A 23,731-nucleotide genomic window follows, 5' to 3' on the forward strand; every position below is an offset into this window, starting at 1 on the left:
TCAGAAGCCAGGCATATGAGGTGGGTTCCTGCTAATCTGGGACTTTTGCTTCAATTTTCTTCAGTGGCTGGGACACTGAGACAGCCTATATAAAATCTGGAACTGTCCTAGCCAATCCAGGATGTGTGGTCGCCCTATCTTTAGTGGATAATCAGGCACTCAGAAGCTTGACTTTGCAAGACCCCTTTCCTTTTGCTCCTCAAAGATGTCCTTTCCTTCTCTTTATACTACAGGGGTGGGTGGGGAAATCTAGCTTTACAGTAGAAGAGATTTCAAATAAACAGAGATAATTTTCCCTCAGTTATCTCCAACCAGACTAAATGAACTTGGTGGACTAGAGAATCTGGCCTTTTCTGCTGTTTATTCCAGCATTCCTTTTCTTTCCCTGCCAAGTAACAGGTAAATGACAAATAAATCTTCAAATATTCAATTTTGAAAATAAAGCATTTAAATGCTAGGCAGAAGTGTAGGGGGTGATGAATGCTATGTCTGAATATTCCTGTGCGTTGATGAAAAATCATAGGATGAACCCAGTGCAACAGAGATAGTAGCAAAGGAGAGAGTGTTGCAAAGCTAGCCAGTTATTTTGAAATAAAGAATTTCACTCTGCTGTGACTGCAGTGAGAAGTCTAATGTAATGAGTAACACTCCACCTGCACTGAAGACATTTAAAATGCAAGCTTTACTTAAGTACAAAAAATAGAAAGAAATAATCACTAATGGTAGAATTACGTGTAATAGTAGCTGGTTGGTCTGTTTATTGTTTTGAATTGTTTGAGATCTCAAAGATACCTGCATTAAAAGTCCTTGCCACCTTGCCAGACCAAAAAAGTGGGTAAACCCCTGCAGTAATCCATCAGATGCAATTCTTTTTTCTAGAATCAGATGCAGTGCTTATTATAGCTAGATCTTTTTTATAATCTGGAGTATATATTCCTTTGGAAATTTCCTGCTGCACCCTTCACTTTCTGTTAACAGTTCCATTAAAGGTAATGCAATTGGACATAAGCATATATTACTCTCTTCATCATAGCCCAATGCATAATTATTGAAATGGACAAATTAAGCCATTCCCCTCCTCCCCCAGGAAAAATACATGTTCAGTTTCTGCACAGTGCTCAGATAAAAATATCCTGCCTATGAACTTTTGAAATATTAGCCCTTGAAGTGAGTGCTGTATGATTAAGGGCCCAACTTTAGTCCCTTGCATACACTGATGAACACCTTCCTGTACACCAAGAATCTGAGTGAAGTCATTAGGACTACCTGTGGGGTAAGGTTGACACTCACTGTAAGGGCATGGCTGCCTGGCCCTTGATTTGTGCATTGGCTCAGGAGACAGCATTTAAGTTAGCTGGGAGACAGAAGAAAACGAGGCAGTCAGGTAAACAGACCTGGGGAAAATGTTACACCTGAGTGAATCTGCTAATGCAGCCAGAGCTTAGTGTGTTAGAGATGAATTGAAGCAGTGTTTGAAAAGCTTGCTACTGGTAACAGAAATCAAGCAACTTCAATTAGACTTGCCCCAAGGAAATGTCTGAAGCTGCAATATGAGTACAAATGGCACTGCATTCAGCAAATATAGAATCTGTCTGTTTCAGAATCTGAACATCTACTTTGCACAGACAATAGGCCTACTAGCATATCAAGTGGAACAAATTAAAACTGTCAACATCACGGCAACTGTATTAAATTGGTAACTTAGCATAACCCTAAAGCAGAATAGAAATGAGATGTTCTGATAATGTTTAAAAAAGTTCAGGAAGTAGTCAGCAACATGGCTTGGCAGGCAACAAAGTTATGCTATAGCAGAGGCCTTTTATACATCCTTGACTTGTAAAATGTGAAACATTCTCAGAAGCGTGTATAGCTCACACACAAATGTCCAACAATAGCATCACCCAAGTAAAACAAATAATTATCACACAATAGTTTGGAAAGGGATGATCCTGCCTCAGGTAGGGGGTTGGACTAGATGACTTCTGGAGGTCCCTTCCAGTCCGTGATCCTATGACTCAATTTCTGCCTAATCCACTGTTCTAATGTAACTTCTAAAAAACATAGGTTTGGTGACTAGGACAACTTTGGCCAACATTCTGACAGATAGAATAGAATCAAAATGTGATCTTTTCTCAGCTGCAATGAATTTAAGTTGATCAAATGAAGGTCCTGTAACAGCCATTTCTACCATCTTCATAATGGTGTTATCTGGAAGAAAAAATACTTATTTGATGTATACCCACATTCAGATACGACCTGAGCAGAGTGCGGGGCCTGGGGTAAATCAGCCTGTGCGAGGCCCCGCCTGCAGACATGAGGAAGCCGGTGGCAGATTCGGCGACGGGGGGTTGCCGAATGGCTGGACATGAAGCCCGCAACAATGTGGAGTCACCACAGCTGCTTCGCCCAGCTCCATGGGGCCCACCAAAGCACAGGGCCTGGGGCAGCTGCCCCGATTCACACCCCCACCCCCCATTCATGAAAAATAAGCCCCCATCCCTGTCTGTAGACACCCATTGGAAATTTTAAATATAAAAAATACAAATTTCATCATCATATCTATAAGCCAACCCAGATTTAAAAAATGACTGAGGTATGATGCTGAACACTGCAAAACCTAACTTGATACCTGGTCCCCAGAACAGAATCCTCAGCCCTGAGGATAACTCCCAGTACAATGCACAGGGAGAGTTAGGTATCTCAGAATGGACTACCCAAGAACCAGAATACTAAGCAAGCAGACACATAAGATAGTGAATGATGAGGGTTTTCTAGGACAGGTACTTCCCATTCAGGCTTCACAGCCAAAACTTTATTGTGAAGGTAGGTACCTGAGCTTTTCCTTTCCAAGACTAAGCAAGAGGTCACACAGCATGGCTGAAGAAGGTAGTGATGACACCCCAAGTAGAACATTAGATTAATGGGAGAGTATTCACCATAGATGTTGAAGACCTAGGTTCAGCCTTTTGATAATGTATATCAGAACAAGTATACCAGAAAAGATATGCAGAGGAATGCACAGCTTCTAGAACCCAGTGGACTTCAGTTCAAGCTGGGCACTGAGCTGCTGACAAGACTGGGATGCTTCAGGATAAACATAAAGGCAGAACGTCAGGCACTGAAGCAGCTATAATGTAAAAAACTGATGTACCTCCAGGGCTAGACACCAACGGGCTAGAGAACAGCTGATCTGGAACTTTGATTATAATTATGTTTAAATCACCCTTTAGAAACCTCAGTCCTTATTTTGGATCTGGGTTGTAGTGAATAGCTTTAAGATCTCCATCAGAGCCATCTCATTTCCTCACAGGGAACACAGAGGTCTTGAAATGTGCGCTATTAGAGATGCACCAGAAAAATGTTCTAATATGTTGTTGCATGAATTTCATAGCTGTCATTCATTTCTTATTGATTGGTCCAAAATACATTAAAACCGCACTGGGTATGTCATTTTTGTGGGGCTCCAACTCCTTCCTGCCTTTCAGTCTTTTGGGAATTTTATATTTTCTTGTTCCCCTTTGTCCTCTCTCCCCACATCAGTGACTGTCTTGAGGAAGCCCCTTGCTTATGCTATAGTGGTGAGGACTTTGTAATGGACTGTCACAGACTAGCTGACAGTGATAAGGAAAGGAGAGTGTAAGAAAGCTAGGCATTGCTTTTTATATGCTGGATATAATCACTGGGGAGCTACAGCTCACCAAAACCCCATTAGCTTTACAACTGTGACTTAAACTGCATGGATTTTATTGCCCAGATGAACAGTAGCTGTTCCCTGCTAGGTCTGTCCTACTTTCACAAGATTCAGTTGTTACCTCAGAACATCTACTTGACGGTGTCCCCAGGTGAAGATGTAGCTGTCCGCTTTCTCACTAGATTAATTTCTGCTAGTTTGTCTGTAACAATTATCTGCAGATGATAAAACCCAAAGTTAAGATCTTGAAATATATTCAGAAAGCTGCAAAGTCTACAAGGCTCTGACCAAAAGCCTCTGTAATATAACAGATAATACTTATCGCCAAAAAGCAGGCAGCAGAGCAGGCAGTCAGCTTTCACATGCACTAATATGATCACACTGTGAAAACTGAAGAGAGGATGCTGTTGCACTGATGGATAATTTTGCCAATAACATTGCTTTTCAGTTACCATATTTTCCCAGATGAATAGTCCTTTGATACTGCTAAAAGGGTTTGCTTGGATCTGAGCTTTACAATTAAAACAAAATTAGTGTCCATGCTGTTAGGATAAAGTAGAAAATAACACAGAAACAAATGCAAATCAAGGAAGAATTTATTTGGCTCAGATTGTCCCCACGTTCAAAATGATTTGCAATATCACTGGTGCAAAGCAGCCTCAAAGTTAGTGCCACCAGCAACAGAAAAATCACCCTAGGGTAACACGATCTTCTAATTATTTAGAAAAAAATATAGCTATTCCTGAGTCAGCCTTATCCCTCTGGCTAGCATAAGGTATCTGGAGGACAGGAAGACTGGTAGGGACTTCACTGAGCCATGGCATTACTAAGCTGCCATAATGGTCACTTGAGGCCACTTAGAGCCACTTAGAACAGTGCTTAGGACACTGTAGCTTATGCCAGGGGTCTGGCTTGGTAAACAGTTGGCCCAGGATCATGCTGGGCCTTTCCAAAGTAGTTCAAAACATCTGTGCATCTCCCCCAATTCATGTGTGCCCTGGGGCTTCAGTCAAGAATCGAAGTCATTAACTCTGAAATCATTTAACTTATGTTTATATTATGATGCTTGCTGGTTACACGCTGGGTGTGCATTTGTTCCCAAGTTACCAAAATGAAATAAAAATCACAATGCAAGAAGCTACTGGTAAATGAGATGAATTTCATAAGAATTCAGGGGATAGCAGCAATGCCTCTGATATCTTTCTAAGGAATGGGTTTGAATAGCGCAGTGGAGGTAGCTGGTAAATGTTATGATTTGAGTATTTATATTTCTAGCATTTTTTAGAGAATTCTTCCATGTTTTAAGTCACAGATGAGGCAGCATGTTCAAAAAGAAATGCACTGGCCAAAATATGAATAAATATTCATAAGTCCATATTTAGGCATCTCAGTAAGAAGCCTAATTTAAAGAGTGGATAGCCTTCTGCCTGGAATGCAGCAGCAGACTTTTCTTCATCATGTTCTAATAGAGAATTTATGTTTCTCCCTTGTTTTGTTTTTACCCTCTTTTAAATGAGCATTACTTTCTTAAAGTATCAGGAAACTATTTTAGACTTTAGTAATTTTTTATTTGCCAATGATACTCACCCATGACAAATTATTCACCTCTGTGCTGGTCAGTAAAATCTTAGGCATCACTTAAATCCTACTTAACCTCCCTAGACAGTAGACTTGAAAGGTGTATAAACTTTGGCTCAGGGGGTGAATTTTGCCCAGAGCAATCTTTAGTTCTAGAAAGGGATGATGGAAATGTATTCATTTACAAAGAATGAAAACAGAAGACTTTTATGACACATTTCTAAAGTCAAGATATTTTCTATAGAAACTTGATAATTATGCTAATTAGTACAAAGTAATTTCTTTTACTGCAGTACCAATAAATGCTGAAAGATTAAAAAGGGCAGCATATTTGGCTACATGAAGAGGCTTATTTATGAGTTTATGTCCTAAAGATAGCAGTATGTCATTAAAGTTGTACATCATATTATTGTTTTGTCTGTATGTTGAAGTAAGTAAACTGTTATGAGAATATGATCTGGAAGGCTTCATGAAAAGATAAGCTTATTGTTGTGCCCAAAAATCATCTCTTATATGAAGAGCATTGTTAGGGGTTTTTTCCTGATAAGCCTCAGTCTTGACACAAGTTTAATTACAGGCAGAACAAAAATTCAGCTCAAATTGTTTATATATCATTAACCATCAACAAAATAGCTTTGAATTTATTCTGTTGTGCTACCCTATCACTGACTTTGAGGTTGCATTTAAACTCCTTGCAGCCCAATCCAGCCATAGCTATGAGTCAGCATCTCATGATTTGGATCAGTGACAGCCAAACTTTGGCAAGCCTGACTCTAATTAACTCAGTCCTTGCCCCAAATGCCACTTTGATCCCTTCCTCTGCCCAATCTGCTGCTCTGTTTTCTGCTTTGTGCCCTGTGCTCACTGCCTGACCTGTTCATGTGCTGTATCTGCTGCTGTGCTGTCTGTCCTTTCCGTGATTTGTGGCACTTGTGCTACAGGTTGGACACCTCTGATCTGGAATCTGGGATTGAAAGCACACTTAACAAATTTAGAGATGACACCAGTTGGGTGGAACTGCAGACACTGAAGGGTAGGGCCATTCAGAATGACCTTGATAAACTGAAGAAGTGGTCCAAAATCAATCAGATGAAATCCACCAAGGACAAGTGCAAAGTCTTGCACTTAAAATGGAATAATACAGACTGGGGGAAAACTGGCTAGGCTGTAGTACTGCAGAAATTAATTTTGGTGTTACAAAGGACAATAAGCTGAACATAAGCCAATAGTGTTCTCTTGTTGCAAAGAAGGCCTACAGCATAAGGGGCTTTATTAACAGGAGTGCCCCTTAAAAATACATGGACATGATCCTTCTGTTGTATACAGTATTGATGAGGCCACAACTGAAGAACTGTGTCCAGTTTTCAGCTCTGTACTTCAGTAAAGGTGTTTACAGTCTAGCAAAACCCCCAGTTTTTCTTTCTTTTTTAAATTTTAAAATGCATTCCCTCCCTTCCCCAACTATTTCTGACTTTTTCTCTCCCTCTCTATTCCCTATAGATAAGTATGAGTAAGCTAAGACATAGAGTGAGCTAAGACATGGGATAAGCTTTAGCATTTTTGTAGCAAGTTGTTTTTGCTTCTCTCTCTCCTTCTTGTATCCACTGTTTTACATTGTATAATTATTATGTTTATGTTGATGTTTACTGTTTTATATTGTATTATATTATGTTCCTAATATTTTTGTATTAATTTTTACTGTTTTATATTGAATTTATATGATTTAGGGCTATGTCTGTAAAGTAATGTCAAGTAATGTCAAGTTTCCATTTTGTATGTCAAGCTTCCATCTTGTGTCCCCTGCCTTATACAATATGTTGCAACTGTGACTAATGCCTACCCCTCCTATGTAAATTGGTTCCTGAATTGGTTCAGATACCTGAAACTGCATGTCCTAGTTTGGAGTGCACATGCTCAGTACACCAGGGCTGACCCTTGCCTGGGCATGCCTCCTGTCACTAGGGTCATAGAAGGTCTGCCCCTATAAAAAGGGGCAGTGAAGACAGACCCAGTGGAACTCCCTCTCCATCTGGACCAGCACCATGCCACACCACCTATCCATTCAGAGGCCTTGTCAGCAATCTCCCTCTGGACAACACCTTGTTGGAGAAGACCTTGACTGGCCATCAAGGATCAACTCACAGCCCAGGATAGGTAGCTATCACCCCTACCCTCTCTTCAACCAAGGACCTGGACTCTGTTTCTCTTCCCTACCTGGACTCCAGCCCTTCCACTGAGTCTCTTTCTCCTGCTATCACTGTGTGAGTGTGTGTAGAAACCAAGCTGTACAGTACAGTGTTAATTTAATAAAACCATTATTTGGACCCCTGAGTTGGGTTTTGCTTTACTATGGTTCCAGCCCTGCTCCAATCTCTGCTCCTCGCCTCTCTAACTTCTGTCTCATTTCTCTCTCTCCTGCTTCTGGTTCACTACCACCTCCAACCCCTGTCCCATGCTCCTGTGGCTCCAGCCATCCTGAGCTCCTCTCTGCCTACAAACCAGTTTCTTTGCTATTGCCTCATCCCCACTGCCTTTTCCCTGATCTCTGTCGCTTGCTCTTCAGTTACCAAGCACCCCAAGCATAGGTACAACAGGCACCAACACACACACACTGTCACCTGAGTCAGTGTTTAACCTGTGTGCATGTGTGTATGTATGTGTGTATTGTGTACGATTTCATGCCATTATCATTAGGGTGTGTATGTGCTTGAATCGGTGATAAGTGTGCATGTGCTTAGACTGGTAATCTTGGATATGCATGTGCGCCTAGTATGTGTGTATACACCCAGTGTGTGTATATGCCTAGTGTGTGTGTATGCGCCTAATCGATTTTTGTATGTATATGTGCAATTGTGTCACAACCTTCCATCTAACAACACAATTTTGAGATCCTGAGAGCTGGCCTGGCTCCACAGGACAAAAACAGATTAGAAAGAGTCCAGTAGAGAGCACCAAAGATAATTTGAAGCCAAAGATAACTAGAGGAGAAAAATCACTATGGTACCCAGAGTTGGTTTCTGTGAGAGTCTGAAGTCAGGAAGAAAGTAAGGTAGGGTATACCTTAGAGACTAATTAGTTCAGAGAGGCATGAGCTTTCATAGGCAAAAATCTACCTCATCAGGCAACTGCCTACTTTGGCATAGCATCTGACCATAGGACATGGCACAGATGTGGACATCCTATATATGAGGTCTGAAATGCATAAGATTTTTCTCAATTAGTTTGCTTAGCAGTGAGTGCATCTAAATGTTCCCTTTAATGCGTATTAGCCTATTTTAATGCACATTAAAGCATCACAAAAGTGCTCTTTAGAATAGCTCTTTATCACATTAAAATAGGATAATACACATTTTTCCAGTACCTCACAATGGATAGTGCCTGTACATGATCCAAGAGCCTGCTCTGATGTGTTGTAATTACACAGCAGACTTGATTAATGGAGTCTGCTGAAGCATGGTAATTACCATGCTCCAGCAACCTCCTGCATGTCATGTATCAGAGTCCCTGCACATCAAAATGGTAGTGGGGGTGCTTGAACTAAAGCTAATAAGCTTTAGTTCAGGTGCCCCCATTGCCATTTTGAAGCACAGGGATGCCGATACACAAGACGCTGCAGCGCTTTAATTGGAGTAACTCTCGGAGCTGCTATAATTAAAGTGTCACCCTCCCCACCCCCAGAGTACATGTAAAAGTGCCAAGAGGTACTAGATTTAATGTGCATTACCTAAAGTATATTAACTGAATGTGTAGATACACCCGGGATTGCCACCTCACCAATCTTAAAAAGGCTTTCACCCAGCAAGGACACTCCTCCAGAGAGGTAGATCGCACGTTTGAAAGAGCCACCTGGATACCATGTGAAGAACTGCTGCAGTACAGAAGACAAATACCCACAAATCGCACACCGCTGGTTATGACGTATCACCCATCCCTTGAACCTGTACGGAAAATCCTCAAAAAATTGCAACCCATATTAGAAAGAGACCCTATTCTTAAAAAGATCTTCCCAGAGCCACCCATCCTAGCCTTCAGACAAGCACCGAACCTCGCCAACCTCATCACCAGAAGCAAACTCTCTCAAGCCCAGAACACACCAAAAGGATCCAGACCGTGCCAGGACAAGAAATGCAAAACCTGCCAACACATCTCCACCACCCCCACTATTACTACACCCCACAACAGAGCCATCAGCATCCCAGGATCTTACAGCTGCACCTCCAGAAATGTAATATACCTCATCCAGTGCACCAAATGCCCTGATGGAAGATATGTAGGAGACACCAGACAACAACTGCGCACCAGAATGAATGCACACCGGAAATCCATCAAAGACAGAAACACTCAATTACTGGTAGGGGCACATTTCTCACAGGAGGGCCACTCTCTCTCCAGTCTCTCAGTCCTGATCCTCAAGGGAAACTTACACAACACTTCCCAGAGACGAGTCTATGAGCTCCATTTCATCAACCTGCTGGATACTAGAGATCAGGGACTAAACATAGACATTGGATTTTTGATACATTACAGTCTGCCTGGCAACTGACTCCCCAGCCCAGCCCAGCTCAGCCCAGCCCCTGGCTTGTTTACTTTTCACTCTATCCAGGAAGAGCACACACCAACTGCTGAAGCTTCCTTAGCCTGACGAAGGGTTTTTGAACCCGAAAGCTTGCTTAATAACTATTCTCCAACCATTTGGGTTGGTCTAATAAAAGATATCAAATTCACCCAAGGAACTTTGTCTGCCTAGATACACCCAGTAAGTCAAGAAAGAATTCTATAAGAAGCCAAGATTCATATAGTTTATCCTAGTTTCTAATGGCAAAAGACAAGAATTCCAGGCCTGGAATACATGTCACTCTGCATAACATGTTGTTGCTGATAGAAGGGGGCTGGACTAAAGGACCCAGGAGGTCAAGTTTAGTTGTATGGTCATATGAATTACACCCATAGGTTTATTGAGGTCTACAAGCAATTTTGGAAGAACAATGCACTACTCCTTTTTGGCTGCTTCACAGCTTGTCCCTGAAAGGTAAGTTGGATTGTTGTGTTTTGGCTTCTGGAAATAACCCTTTTTTCCCCTGAATCAGCTGGTCTGTAGCCTAGTCAGAATTGTCACTTTCCAGGACTTAGAAGGAAGGAGTTACAGATGTAGATTCTTTCCTGACATACACCAGTTTTATACCAGTGAAGATCCACTTACATTCATAGATCTATTCCTGATTTTTACTGGTGTAAGAGAAAGAAAATCACCTGGATTTTCCCACTTGGGCATACTTGGATTGGCTTCCAATATTAAAATTTAATCAGTCACTGTCATCACCCTATAGTGATATTAGTGTTCCTCCTAGGTCCCAGCAGCTGAGGAATTCAGCCAGTTATATTACCTAGCCAAGGAAGCTCTTCAAAGGCCACGCTCCACAATTTGGTAAAAACTGATCCTAAAATCCTTTTTGCAAGTAATAGTAACATATATGCTACTGTTGTACTGAAATACAGACATTCAGAACTGGCTTTTTGTCTTTCCTCATGTCTCCAGGTCTGCAAGGAGGTGCATATGGAGACCTCTGTTCCTTGTCAGAGCTACACTAACATCCCTAGAGGTATCTGCCAGTACCCATTTCTGGTACCTCAAAATAGTCAAAATAACAAAGCCATTATAAAAGGGCATGAAATCATTTTAATAATTTTGAGATTTAAAAATATACTCTGGGTTCTTTTATTTGCCAACCTGTTTTAGGGCCTTCACAGTTCATGTTTTCAAGCTTTTCTCCATAACATGGAAGCTAGGAAATGTGTAAATGAAAACTAAGCTTCTCACATCATCCCAGAACCTATATCCTTAAGGAAAAAAAAAGACCAAAAATCAGTCAATGACAGATCATCCCAGGGCTTTGGAAACACTGTATCTCTTTGCAGGACAATAACCTATGCTCATTCAGCTTCTTGTGCAATGCAGCCTTCTGGTACATGGTCTTTGGGTTCTTTATTCATTATAATAAAATAATTAATAATACATGCATTATTACTATCATTGGAGTGGCTGAGATCATTACTCCTGTACCAGCAAATTAAATTTAGCTCTTGGGAGGTAAACTATCCTACCACTGAAATGCTAAACAATTCAATGTAGTACACTGCTGTAAACTCTTTCATATTTTCATCAGAATTTCCCACTGCAGGAAAAGGGCAATATCAAAGTAGTTTTTCTTCCTAGGCCTCCAGAGGACACAATTAGCTCACAAATTATGATTTCCCTTCAAGAATATTTTAATCTCAGTCTTAAATGTGAACCACATGTTGACCGATCAGCAGTATCACCTAAAAATCAAGTTATAGTGATCAGTGTAATACAGGAGATAATGAATCTCCTGGGAGACACACCTCCCAGCATGCCAGGGAAGTGTCATTTAGCATGAACTCATTATTTTCAATAATATGAAAAGACAGTGTGAATCAAAACTTCAGCCTGATGCATGAAAAGTTGCACATAACTCATTATTGTTAATGTCCTCACACTCAATGCAAAGACTGCTAATAGGGTAACATATAACTTTGAAGCTGGGAAAAGTTTCCCACATCCTCAGTAGATGCACATTATCTGGCTGGACAATCTGTTCCGTTGTTTTACTTTTAAATGTTAATATTCTCCTTTTTGATGGGCATAACTTCATATTCTTCTTTTATCCTATAACTAATTCTTAAATTTATGATCTAAGGAATAGATTAGGGATTCATTTAAGGATCCTGACTTGATAGGGGACTGATGTAACTGATTAATTGATTGTAGGGCCAGAAGGAAATGATTGCCTAATCTGACCTCCTGCATAAACACAGTGCATAGACTTGGACTTGATTCTTGAATCAAGCCCTACAATGTCTGGTTTAAATAAATCACATCCTTTAGAAAGACACTCAGCCTTCATTCATTTTATTGCAAAGGATGGAGAATTCCCTCTATCTCTAGTAGGTTCTTCCATTTGCTAATAATCTTCACTGTTCCAAATGCGCACCGTATTTCCACTATTAAAGTTTTATAACCTCAACTTGGATTTCCTCTTTAACGGTTATGTTTGTAATAGTAAAGCTGGGTTTGAATCCACTTTATATGACCTACCTTGATTTTGTATAATGCTACTTTTTTCACTCTTTCTTTATGCATTCCATGTATTTCTTTTAACCTCCTCTTCACCTTTTGACTAAGTGAATGTGTAGCAATGGGACATGCTACAGTAGATCTCTTTTTCAAAGGGTCCCAGTCAGTACTGCCTTGCTCACAATTCTGTTGTAACTTCCTCTTGTTTCTCCTCTCACTGGCTTTCCTCCAAAATGGGATTCTGACTCTTTTAGAGTTCCATCTCTAAAAGAATGCACCCCCCCACAACCACCCCCAACCTCCTAGCAATCATCTGGATATCCAGGAGCCAGTGATGGCCCTGTCTTGAACAGGGGGTAGGATTATATGACCTTCTGAGGTTCCTTCTAGCCCTGCTTCTCTATGATTCTAAGACTCTAACAGAAGTTGTTGCTATCAAAGGAAACATCAACACTTCTGGACAATGGGAACTCTACTGATGAGAAAGGAATCTACTGAGTTATAGGAGGAAAACCACTATGGTACCCAGAGTTGGTTTCTGTCCTAATCTGAAGTCAGGAAGAAGGTTGGGCAGGGTACACCTTAAAGACTAATTAGTTCAGAGAAGCATGAGCTTTCATAGTCAAAAATCCACTTCATCAGGCAACAGCCTCCTTTGACATAGCACCTGATCATAGGATATGGCACAGATGTGGACATCCTATATATAAGGTCTGAAGTGCAAAATAAGTTTTTTTTCTCATATAGTTTGATTAGCAATGAGTCAAGAAAAAATTTCCCATGAAAAGTGAGGGATAGGGAGAGTAGAGGACTGTGGGATACTAGGTTTCTCTTTCTCCCAAGAGAATCATGCAGGCATTCCAAGTTAAATCAAAACATCTTCCTTGTAGGTAACCAATCTAACTTCTTAAGGAAGACGTTTCTTCCATAAGAAAGCCCCTGAACATTTGCTTGCTGTCTCCTTTTTGTAGTGGGAGAAAGGCTTTTCTCCCAGTGCAAATGGAATGTCTGTAGATGGCCCAGGTTTTCTGTGAAGACTGTCTATGTTCATACTGGCCGTGTCTACACATGCATTTACATCACATTAAATTTACTGTGCAGGGTGTTGCTCTCCCCTACCTTGGGGGTCTTCAAGAAGAGACTGGACAAGCATCTGGCTGGGGTCACATGACCCCAGAACTTTTTCCTGTCACTGGCAGGGACTCCAACTCAATGATCCATTGAGGTCCCTTGTAACCCTAGCATCTATGAATCTATGGAAATAGGCCAGCAGCTACAGGTGTTAAAGCTCATTAACGTTAATGCAGGCGTTAAAGCTCATTAACACTGTATGTGGTCTGACTTGGGACTAAACTTAGTCCCAAATCAGACTTGGGGCTAAACTTAGTCCCAAATCAGCCCGCACACACACTGTTACTGTGCAGTAAGGCATCTATACATGCGTTACTGCACAGTAAATAACCAAGCATAAATTTGATACTTGCATCATGCAGGTATCAAATTTACACCCAAGTCAGCGTAAGTCTCCATAGTTACTGTGCAGTACAGGTGTGCACATGGAGACACGCACCTATACTGTGCAGTAATTTTAGGTTACTGCATAGTAATTTAGGTTACTGAGCAGTAAATGTGCATGCGTAGAAATGCCCATACTTTTCCACAATAAATGAAAGCTAACATTCTGTAGCTTACCCTTAAGGCACGAGAGGTGATGTAACCTAAAGATGAATTCTCCTGTAACAACAGCTCTGTGTTGCCAATGGCACAGGAACAGGAGACAAAACCCTGAGGATCTGCTTCCCATCAGTGGTCTTTAAGATGGAAGAGAATTTCTGATATTTCATAGGGTAAAACAAGCTCCCTTGAACAAGGAGACTGGGGGTTTATTCAACTTCTTATCATAAAGACGGAAACAAAATCAATCTGCCACACAGAAGAAATTACCTCAAAGTGGCTGGTATGCCATAAGTCCTTGCCCTTGTTTGCCTCATGGAAACTTGTTTGTGTGCCCAGTCCCTTTCTTTAGTATAACATGCCCTGCTTTATTTTACAGTTGATAATAATTAGATTAAGCTTTGTAGTATATTCATAACAAATAGGTAAGCCTCAGCAAGGCTTCACCGAGGTAGCACTACCCAGCAAAAAATAAAATAGGAAAACTATTAAAGTAAGAGCTATTGAAGTAGCTCCCATTACTCTTGCAAGACAGGTTTAGCTTTGTCATTGAGGCAGTTTATTAGGATGCAGGAAAATAAAAGATTCCTAGCAGAGCAAAATTTAAAAACAAAAAACAGGAAAAAGTAGAGAGAATATATGATTTGGCATTCTCTTTTTTTCTTCTTTTTTCTCATAAGTAATGCTGTGCTGGCACTAGTCAGTTAATATGTTATTGTATGGCAATGAAATGGAATAAGCAGAAGCTCTTAGGCAGAAAGAGCTGCCACAAATATCAAAAAGACAGAACCAGATTCATGGGGTGCTTTGAACCACTCCAGAATGCAAGACACCCATAAACCTAATTTAAGCTAAGATTCTGGCTGCCTTTGTCTTCGTGTTTCAATGTATGTAGAGCCCATCAATGCATCTAGCCTGTCATAGTTTCTTCCATCTTTTTTCCCTTGCTATTAGAGATATTAGTGGCTCTGTAGAACCAAAGCAACCCATTACATACAGTTTGATGTATGAAATCACTGTGTAGAGAATACTGGTATCTGTGCAATTGCTGTTGTACTCTGTCTGAGCTCCATCCTGCTATCAGTCAACTGGGAAAGAAAATGTAAAGGTGCTGTATAGCCTGAAGATGAACTCTCTCATACTGACAGCTCTGTTGTGACACTTAGACAGGAAAAGGAAACAAATCTCATTGGGCTGAAGATTTGCTTCCTATCAGCAACTTCTAAGATGGATGATAATGTCCCTTACGCCATGTGGATCAACTAGTTGCCTGTAATAATGGGATATGAGAAGATTCCACTTCTTGTGTTAGAGAACAAGCTAAGATAACTCCTTCCTTAGGGTTTTAGTAGTTTCTGTAGTTTCAGCTTCAGATATGGGTGACAAGCATACCTATCAGAAAGAATTTGTTTCCTAGTTTCATATAGTGTCTTATTTTGCCTACACTGTATTATGTTAAATACAAAAGATAAATGTATTTGTTATCGCCACACTCCTATGAGAGGAGAAGATGTTATTTTCACAGATGGGGGCTAGAACATAAAATTAACAAAATACTTTCACCTTAATTGGTGAAACACCTGGATTTTTCATAGCATTAGCTCCACATAGATTTTTATATGCTCAAAGATCGCTTCTCATCAAATCCAGTAGCAGCTGTTATTAGTACATCTACAGATCACACCCTAAGGTCTCTACTTAGTCATACAGGCCACATTCACATGAGTAGGGGTATGCATTTGCAGGAACACAAATAGTCATGGCAAAAATTTGTGCCACTACTTTGTCCCACAGTGCATGCCTCTCCCCGGCCCTGCCCTGCCCCGCCCCAAGTGCTGAAGTGGGGGTGGTTGGCTGGGAGACAGGGTGCCTCAGCATGGTTAGCCAGCAGGCAGCCCCTGCACTGAGGCACCTTGTGCACCAGCCATCTGGGGAGCAGCATATGAAGATGGAGGAGCAGGCTGCCCAGGACTGCCTGCTCCCCCATCTCCATTAGTTGCGGAGCCCCTGTGATGAAGAACCCAGTGCCCCAGCCAGCCACTTCCTGGTGGCTGGGACATGATATGCCTGTAGATGGGGGAGAAGGCAGACCTGAGCTGGCTGCTTCCCTGTCTCTATGTGCCTCAATGTGGGGGCTCCACTGCATAGCCCCCACACTAACGCACATGGAGCCCCTGCACTGAGGCACGCTGAACCCCAGATAGCCATGGAACAGCTGACTGGGGCACAGTGTGCATCGAGACAGGGGAACAGCCAGCCCAGGCTGCCTGGTCCCCTATCTCCATGTACCTCAGCACGAGGGCTCCACAGTGGAGCCTCTGCTCAGAGGCACACAGAGACAGGGAAACAGCCAGCCCAGGGCTGCCTGCTCCCCATCTGGAAGCACACTGCACCCCAGCCAGCAGGGGAGCAGCTGGCTGGGGCAGAGTGCCTCGGCGCAGGGGCTCCCCAGCATGCAGAGAGGGGAAACAGGCCGCCTGCTCCCCTGTCTCCACGTTTATCCTGGCACACACAACTTTAGCGTGCTTTGCACCACATTTTTCTTCAGGGTTTTTTTTTGGTACTGGAAAATCCCAGTAGCAAATTTTGCCTCAGCACTGCTAATTAGCAGCATAGCACACGGTTTAACATGCAAGGTATGCAGTTTGTGGCCTCACAAAGAGGCTTACAGTGCCACAAACTGTACCTGCCTGCACATCTGGATCCAGCCACCTGGTGCATTTACACCTGTGCTTTACCACAAGGCAGACTAATTAGCTCCACAGTAAAGTATCTACATGTATGTTGGTATTAGGGCACAGTAAACTACTTAACTCAGCTGTAAGATAGTACTGGGTCATTAGATAGTTTCAGCACAGTTAATTACTCTGCCATAAGATTGTACTGTTGGGGACAGTACTGTATTACAACAGAGTAGTTAACTGCACTGAAACACAAGTGTAGACAGTGACTGGGCAGGGGCCACAGTTTTGCCTGCCACCTAGCCACACAGCTCTGCATGGTCAGCACTTTTATGCCGCAGCCAGCCCCTCCAGTTCCTGCCACTGCCACCTGGAGACAGGTGCTGGCCCCCAGTGCCCCTTACCAACCTAGGGTTCCTCTACCCTGGCTCAAATTGCTGCTCTCTCAGGCACACTTGTAAATGCCACGCCTGGGAACATTACTTCAGCTTAAACAGCTCCAAAGTTCATTGGCTTCACCATAATTTCATGTGTAGATGCACCCACAAAAAATGAGCAACACACAATTAATGTCTATCTTCCAAAAAAAAAAATATATATATATATATACACATATGTACATATACATATATATGTACATATGTATATATATAATTTCAATTTTTCGCTAGCATATTTTAGCAGCATTTATGTTTGCAACCTGAATGCCTCCAAAATATGCTATGAAAAACAGATATTTACTAGAAACAAGCAACAAAATGGAATTTAGATTGACTGGCATTACCCACACTGAGAAAAGGGCAAAATGGTAAAATAACAAAAATACAAAATTCATAGATTCATAGATTGTAAGGCAGAAAGGGACTTCATAAGATCATTGGGTCCAGCCCTCTGAACCAGGCAGGAAAGACAACTGGGGTCAGGTAACCCCAGCAAGGTGACCGTCCAGACTCCTCTTGAAGCTTTCCAGGGTTGGCGATTGCATGACCTCTGGAGGGAGCTTATTCCACTGTCACTGGACACCCTAACTGTGAAGAAGTTTTTCCTAATGTTGAGCCTGAAGCCTGAAATGGTCTTCTAGGAATTTGTGGTAATTACTCCTGGTTTCCCTCAAGGGTGCCTTGGTGAACAGTTGTTCACTTAGCCCTTGATGTACTCCCCTGATGTAGCAGTAAGCTGCTACCAAGTCCCCTCCGAGCCTTCTCTTTTTCAAACTGAAGAGTCCCCGATCCCTCAGCCTTTCCTCGTATGGGTTGCCCTGAGAGGCTCTGGAACAAACTTCCAAGAGAAGTGGTGCTGGCTCCTACCCTGGGGATCTTTAAGAGGCAGCTCGACGCCTACCTGGCTGGGGTCATTTGAGCCCAGTTTTCCTCCTGCCCAGGCAGGGGGTCAGACTTGAAGATCTACAAGGTCCCTTCCGACTCTACTTCTATGATTCTATGATCATATGGGTGGCCCTTCTCTGGACTCTCTCAAGCTTTACCACATCCTTGTTAAAGTGTGGCACCCAGAACTGGACGTAGTACTCCAGCTGCAGTCTCACCAATGCTGAGTGGAGCGGAAGAATCACTTCCTTGGTTTTGCTGGAGATGCATTAATTGATGCATGCTAGAGTATTATTTGCCCTGCTGGCTACAGTGTCGCACTGCTGGTTCATATTTATACTGTGGTCAATTATTACTCCCGTGTCCCTTCCATTTGTGGTGCTGGTCTGTTTGGCACTACCAAGCCTGTAAGTGTGTAGGGGACTGTTCATCCCCAGGTGCAGCACTTTACAAACTACACTAATATGCCAGCTAGAAGAGTCAGGTAAAGAATGCAGATGGAGATACTCTGCAGAAGGAAATAGCACAGGCATGCAATCAATATTATAAAATATATGTTTGCATTACTGATATTATTTCTATCATGCTACCCTCACTGCATTACTACCATCATCACATAACAGTCACAGAGAAAAACACATTTTACCCCAAAGTGTCAACTAAGAATCTTTATCTGAAAACACTTAAAATAGCAACACTAGCAGATGTGTATTACCATGCTAATGGGACAATGTATATGAGTAAAGTTAAACATATTTGTCCCCACTCAAGTCAATATTAGCACTAGCTAATTATGCTAGGTGGAACTGGTAGCATTGCCTTGTTTTAAGGTTTCCTGACACTTCCCTTCCCCTTTATAAGCCTGTGTTTTCAGTTGTTGTCAGCTTGCCAAAATTTAACCATTGGGACTGAAATCTTCCATGATGAGTATGTGCCTCAGGATGATTTCCTTTTGAGGCAGGGAAGGAGCAGGGGAATTTTCACTGAAATGGAGGTTAGAAATGAGGTTAAGGAAAAATATTGTTTTGCTCTGTTAAGGGATTCTGGTGATCTTTGTTTTAAAATGTGCCAGGCCCCTTTGGTTTGGAATCAAGTCCCAAATAAGGGACATCAGAGTGTAAGAGTTGCTTGGCCCTAAATAGAAGCATGCAAAGTGTGCAAAAGCTTTGAAGATTATAGCTGTGGATCATGTGCAAACTGTGGTTTATGAAATTTGGCCAATTTTAGAAACATTTTCAGACTTGCATCCTTAACACTCCTTCTCCTGTCAAATGTCAAGTTCCCACTCCAAATCATGGAGGCCTAGCACATTTTAAAACAAAGGTAACTGGAATCCTTTAACAGAGCAAAACAATATTTTTTCCTTAACCTCATTTCTAACCTCCATTTCAGTGAAAATTCCCCTGCTCCTTCCCTGCCTCAAAAAGAAATCTTCCTGAGGCACATACTCATCATGGAAAATTTCAGTCCCAATGGTTAAATTTTGGCAAGCTGACAACAACTGAGAACACAGGCTTATAAAGGGATGGGAAGTATCAGGAAACCTTAAAACAAGGCAATGCTACCAGTTCCACCTAGCATAATTAGCTAGTGGTAATATTGACTTGAGTGGAGACAAATATGTTTAACTTTATTCATATAGTCCCATTAGCATGGTAATACACACCTGCTAATGTTGTTATTTTAAGTGTTTTCAGCTAAAGAGTCTTAGTTAACACTTTAGAGTAAAATGTATTTTTCTCTGTGACTGTAATGTGATGATGGTAGTAATGCAGTGAGGGTAGCATGATAGTAATAGTATCAGGAATGCAAACATATATTTTATAATATTGATTGCATGCCTGTACTGTTTCCTTCTGCAGAATATCTCCATCTGCATTCTCTACCTGACTCTTCTAGCAGACGAGTATAATTTGTCCCTTTAGTAGATACAAGACAAATTAAGAGTTCCATTTAAATAATTTTAAGACAAAACACACAGTTCAAATGAATACAGTTAAAGAGCTAAAGACAGATTTAAAACTGAAGGGGTGTTTTTCAAGAAAATATGCCTTCCTTATATGTAAATTATTAAGCATGTAACATTTTAAATATCAAATACTTTATTTCTTTTGTACTTTTGTTATTTCACTGTTTTGCCCTTCCCTCGGTGTGGGCAGTTCCAGTCAAACTAAATTCCATTTAGCTGCTTGTTTCTAGTCAATATCAGTTTTTTACTAGTATATTTTGGCAGCATTCAGGTTGCAAACACAGCAAAATATTAGTTGTTCCTGAATCACTGTTCAAAAAAAATCTACAAAATCTGTTATAGCTCTTTATTATTTTTGTACAAGCAAAATTTGTGGCAAATTTGAGCTGAGCTGAACAGTTCCTTTCTGTTTTTCTTTATTCCCCCCTACTCACCCCCACCCCCCAAAATTAAAGGTTAATGGTCAGTATTTCTTCAAGTAGAAGTTTGGAACATACAATTTTATGAATGTTCTATTTGTTCATTATTGCTGATAGCCAGTGAAGTTTAGACTGTGGCCTGAGCAGCCATACAGAAAGTTGGGAGAGCAAAGTTCTAGTTACAGATGTAAGCTGAGCTTTGTGTCCAATATCCCCTTTCTCACCAGGAGCAAATGGGTGGGAAGTGGGAGAAGAGAGACAGGGACTGTGTAGGCTATTGTAGCTGATTGGGTATGCAGGAAGGAATATTCCAGGTCTCAAAAGACCAAAATAAATTACTTTTCCCTCCTACCCCCAACATTAGTGCAAAAGGGAAGGCTGGGAAGAACTTGCATTGCAGTTCATTCCTGGTTTCCCTCTTCGAGATCATGTGTGAAAAGCACATATGAAGGAGCAAAAGGCTGGAACTTTTAATGGAGGAATGGTGTTTGAAAGTCTACATTATTTTTTACTATATTCTAGTGTGCTCCTAATCATAAATAAGTCCAGAGTCCAATTTCTGTATCTGTGCATAACTTTTTCCTGTTAGTTGAAGTCAACAATATTCATAAAAAAATAGGTGCCCTCTATCAACTCCTACAGCACTTACTCCCTGCTTTTAGTTGCCAGCCCCAAGAGATTTTCCAGTGTAAATTGAAAGAGCCACCAGATGGGCTCACAGGCATGAAGAATGTAGCTGATGATGTTCATACTGAAAGTGATGTCAAGAAGCAATCTAGTGCCATGAAGTCAGGAAAGAAATATTAGGCGGCATGCAGCGGAAGCTGAGGAAAACTAAACGTTCCTCCTACAGTGGATATATTCTGGCTTCTGACTGATTTTGGCTAGACCTCAAGAAACCAAAGCCAATGAGGATATGCTCAGATCAAAGGTTGTGAAGTAATTTCTGTAATTTATAGGGATGGCCAAATATCTTTCCAGGTTCTGTGAACCTTTGAGATGAGAAACAGACCATGGTGCAGCATAGTAGCAGTCAGAGACCCATTAGGAAAGGAAAAGTAAAGAAAGTACAAGCTTTGAAAAAATAAAAAAGCATAAGCAAGGCACCAGTCTTTAAAAGCCCCAGTCTGGTGGAACAACTACAGCTACTGTGTCAAGCCTCCAAAGGGGACAGTGGAGGAGCACTGATACAAATACAAACTGATGTAAAGTCAATAGCATTTTCTGCAAAGCCCTGGAACACACAAATGGGAGATATGCTCAGACAAGATCAAAGTTACTGGCTGTACTCTTCTCAAAGGAATAATTCCATCAGTTTCTCTTTGGATACCAGTTGACTGTGGAGTCTGATTATATGCCGTTGTGAAGGAATCACTGTTACATACTGAGGGGAGCATGTCTTCCCAAGTACAATGCACATGAAATAGGAAAAAGAATCCAGCAACGTGCTACAATACTATCACTTCTCTGTTGAGAAGTTATATTAATCAGGCACAAATACCCATATTAGCATTTTGGCCAAAAACCTGGAGGCTAGAACACCTTCTATGGAATCAAAACACCTGCAGATCTAAGCCCCAGTCAGCTTGAACACACATATCCTACCTCCTCAAGGAGTGCTCCAATCCCCATGGTCAAAATTAGGATCATATAGGCCCTGGGCTAGGCAGAAACTCCTTCTCCTGTCAAATGTCAAGTTCCCACTCCAAATCATGGAGGCCTAGCACATTTTAAAACAAAGGTAACTGGAATCCTTTAACAGAGCAAAACAATATTTTTTCCTTAACCTCATTTCTAACCTCCATTTCAGTGAAAATTCCCCTGCTCCTTCCCTGCCTCAAAAAGAAATCTTCCTGAGGCACATACTCATCATGGAAAATTTCAGTCCCAATGGTTAAATTTTGGCAAGCTGACAACAACTGAGAACACAGGCTTATAAAGGGATGGGAAGTATCAGGAAACCTTAAAACAAGGCAATGCTACCAGTTCCACCTAGCATAATTAGCTAGTGGTAATATTGACTTGAGTGGAGACAAATATGTTTAACTTTATTCATATAGTCCCATTAGCATGGTAATACACACCTGCTAATGTTGTTATTTTAAGTGTTTTCAGCTAAAGAGTCTTAGTTAACACTTTAGAGTAAAATGTATTTTTCTCTGTGACTGTAATGTGATGATGGTAGTAATGCAGTGAGGGTAGCATGATAGTAATAGTATCAGGAATGCAAACATATATTTTATAATATTGATTGCATGCCTGTACTGTTTCCTTCTGCAGAATATCTCCATCTGCATTCTCTACCTGACTCTTCTAGCAGACGAGTATAATTTGTCCCTTTAGTAGATACAAGACAAATTAAGAGTTCCATTTAAATAATTTTAAGACAAAACACACAGTTCAAATGAATACAGTTAAAGAGCTAAAGACAGATTTAAAACTGAAGGGGTGTTTTTCAAGAAAATATGCCTTCCTTATATGTAAATTATTAAGCATGTAACATTTTAAATATCAAATACTTTATTTCTTTTGTACTTTTGTTATTTCACTGTTTTGCCCTTCCCTCGGTGTGGGCAGTTCCAGTCAAACTAAATTCCATTTAGCTGCTTGTTTCTAGTCAATATCAGTTTTTTACTAGTATATTTTGGCAGCATTCAGGTTGCAAACACAGCAAAATATTAGTTGTTCCTGAATCACTGTTCAAAAAAAATCTACAAAATCTGTTATAGCTCTTTATTATTTTTGTACAAGCAAAATTTGTGGCAAATTTGAGCTGAGCTGAACAGTTCCTTTCTGTTTTTCTTTATTCCCCCCTACTCACCCCCACCCCCCAAAATTAAAGGTTAATGGTCAGTATTTCTTCAAGTAGAAGTTTGGAACATACAATTTTATGAATGTTCTATTTGTTCATTATTGCTGATAGCCAGTGAAGTTTAGACTGTGGCCTGAGCAGCCATACAGAAAGTTGGGAGAGCAAAGTTCTAGTTACAGATGTAAGCTGAGCTTTGTGTCCAATATCCCCTTTCTCACCAGGAGCAAATGGGTGGGAAGTGGGAGAAGAGAGACAGGGACTGTGTAGGCTATTGTAGCTGATTGGGTATGCAGGAAGGAATATTCCAGGTCTCAAAAGACCAAAATAAATTACTTTTCCCTCCTACCCCCAACATTAGTGCAAAAGGGAAGGCTGGGAAGAACTTGCATTGCAGTTCATTCCTGGTTTCCCTCTTCGAGATCATGTGTGAAAAGCACATATGAAGGAGCAAAAGGCTGGAACTTTTAATGGAGGAATGGTGTTTGAAAG

The 23,731-nt window shown here is 41.1% G+C and overlaps 1 protein-coding gene across 3 annotated transcripts in view; it reads right to left on the bottom strand.

Moving 5' to 3' along the window:
- Nucleotides 1-733: 733 nt before the first annotated feature.
- The window catches only part of MYOM2 (myomesin 2), a 155,277-nt gene continuing 132,279 nt past the window's right edge, over nucleotides 734-23,731 (bottom strand). For all 3 annotated transcript variants that reach the window (XM_025206341.1, XM_025206340.1, XM_025206342.1), the window contains 2 exons: nucleotides 3,813-3,906; nucleotides 734-2,208 (listed from right to left, as the gene is read on the bottom strand). In XM_025206341.1, coding sequence (XP_025062126.1) covers nucleotides 3,823-3,906 — 84 coding nt within the window. In that variant the 3' untranslated portion in view covers nucleotides 734-2,208; nucleotides 3,813-3,822. The remainder of the gene's footprint in view (nucleotides 2,209-3,812; nucleotides 3,907-23,731) is intronic.

The sequence above is a fragment of the Alligator sinensis genome, unplaced genomic scaffold (genome assembly GCF_000455745.1).
Source record: "Alligator sinensis unplaced genomic scaffold, ASM45574v1 scaffold52_1, whole genome shotgun sequence".
NCBI lineage: Eukaryota > Metazoa > Chordata > Crocodylia > Alligatoridae > Alligator > Alligator sinensis.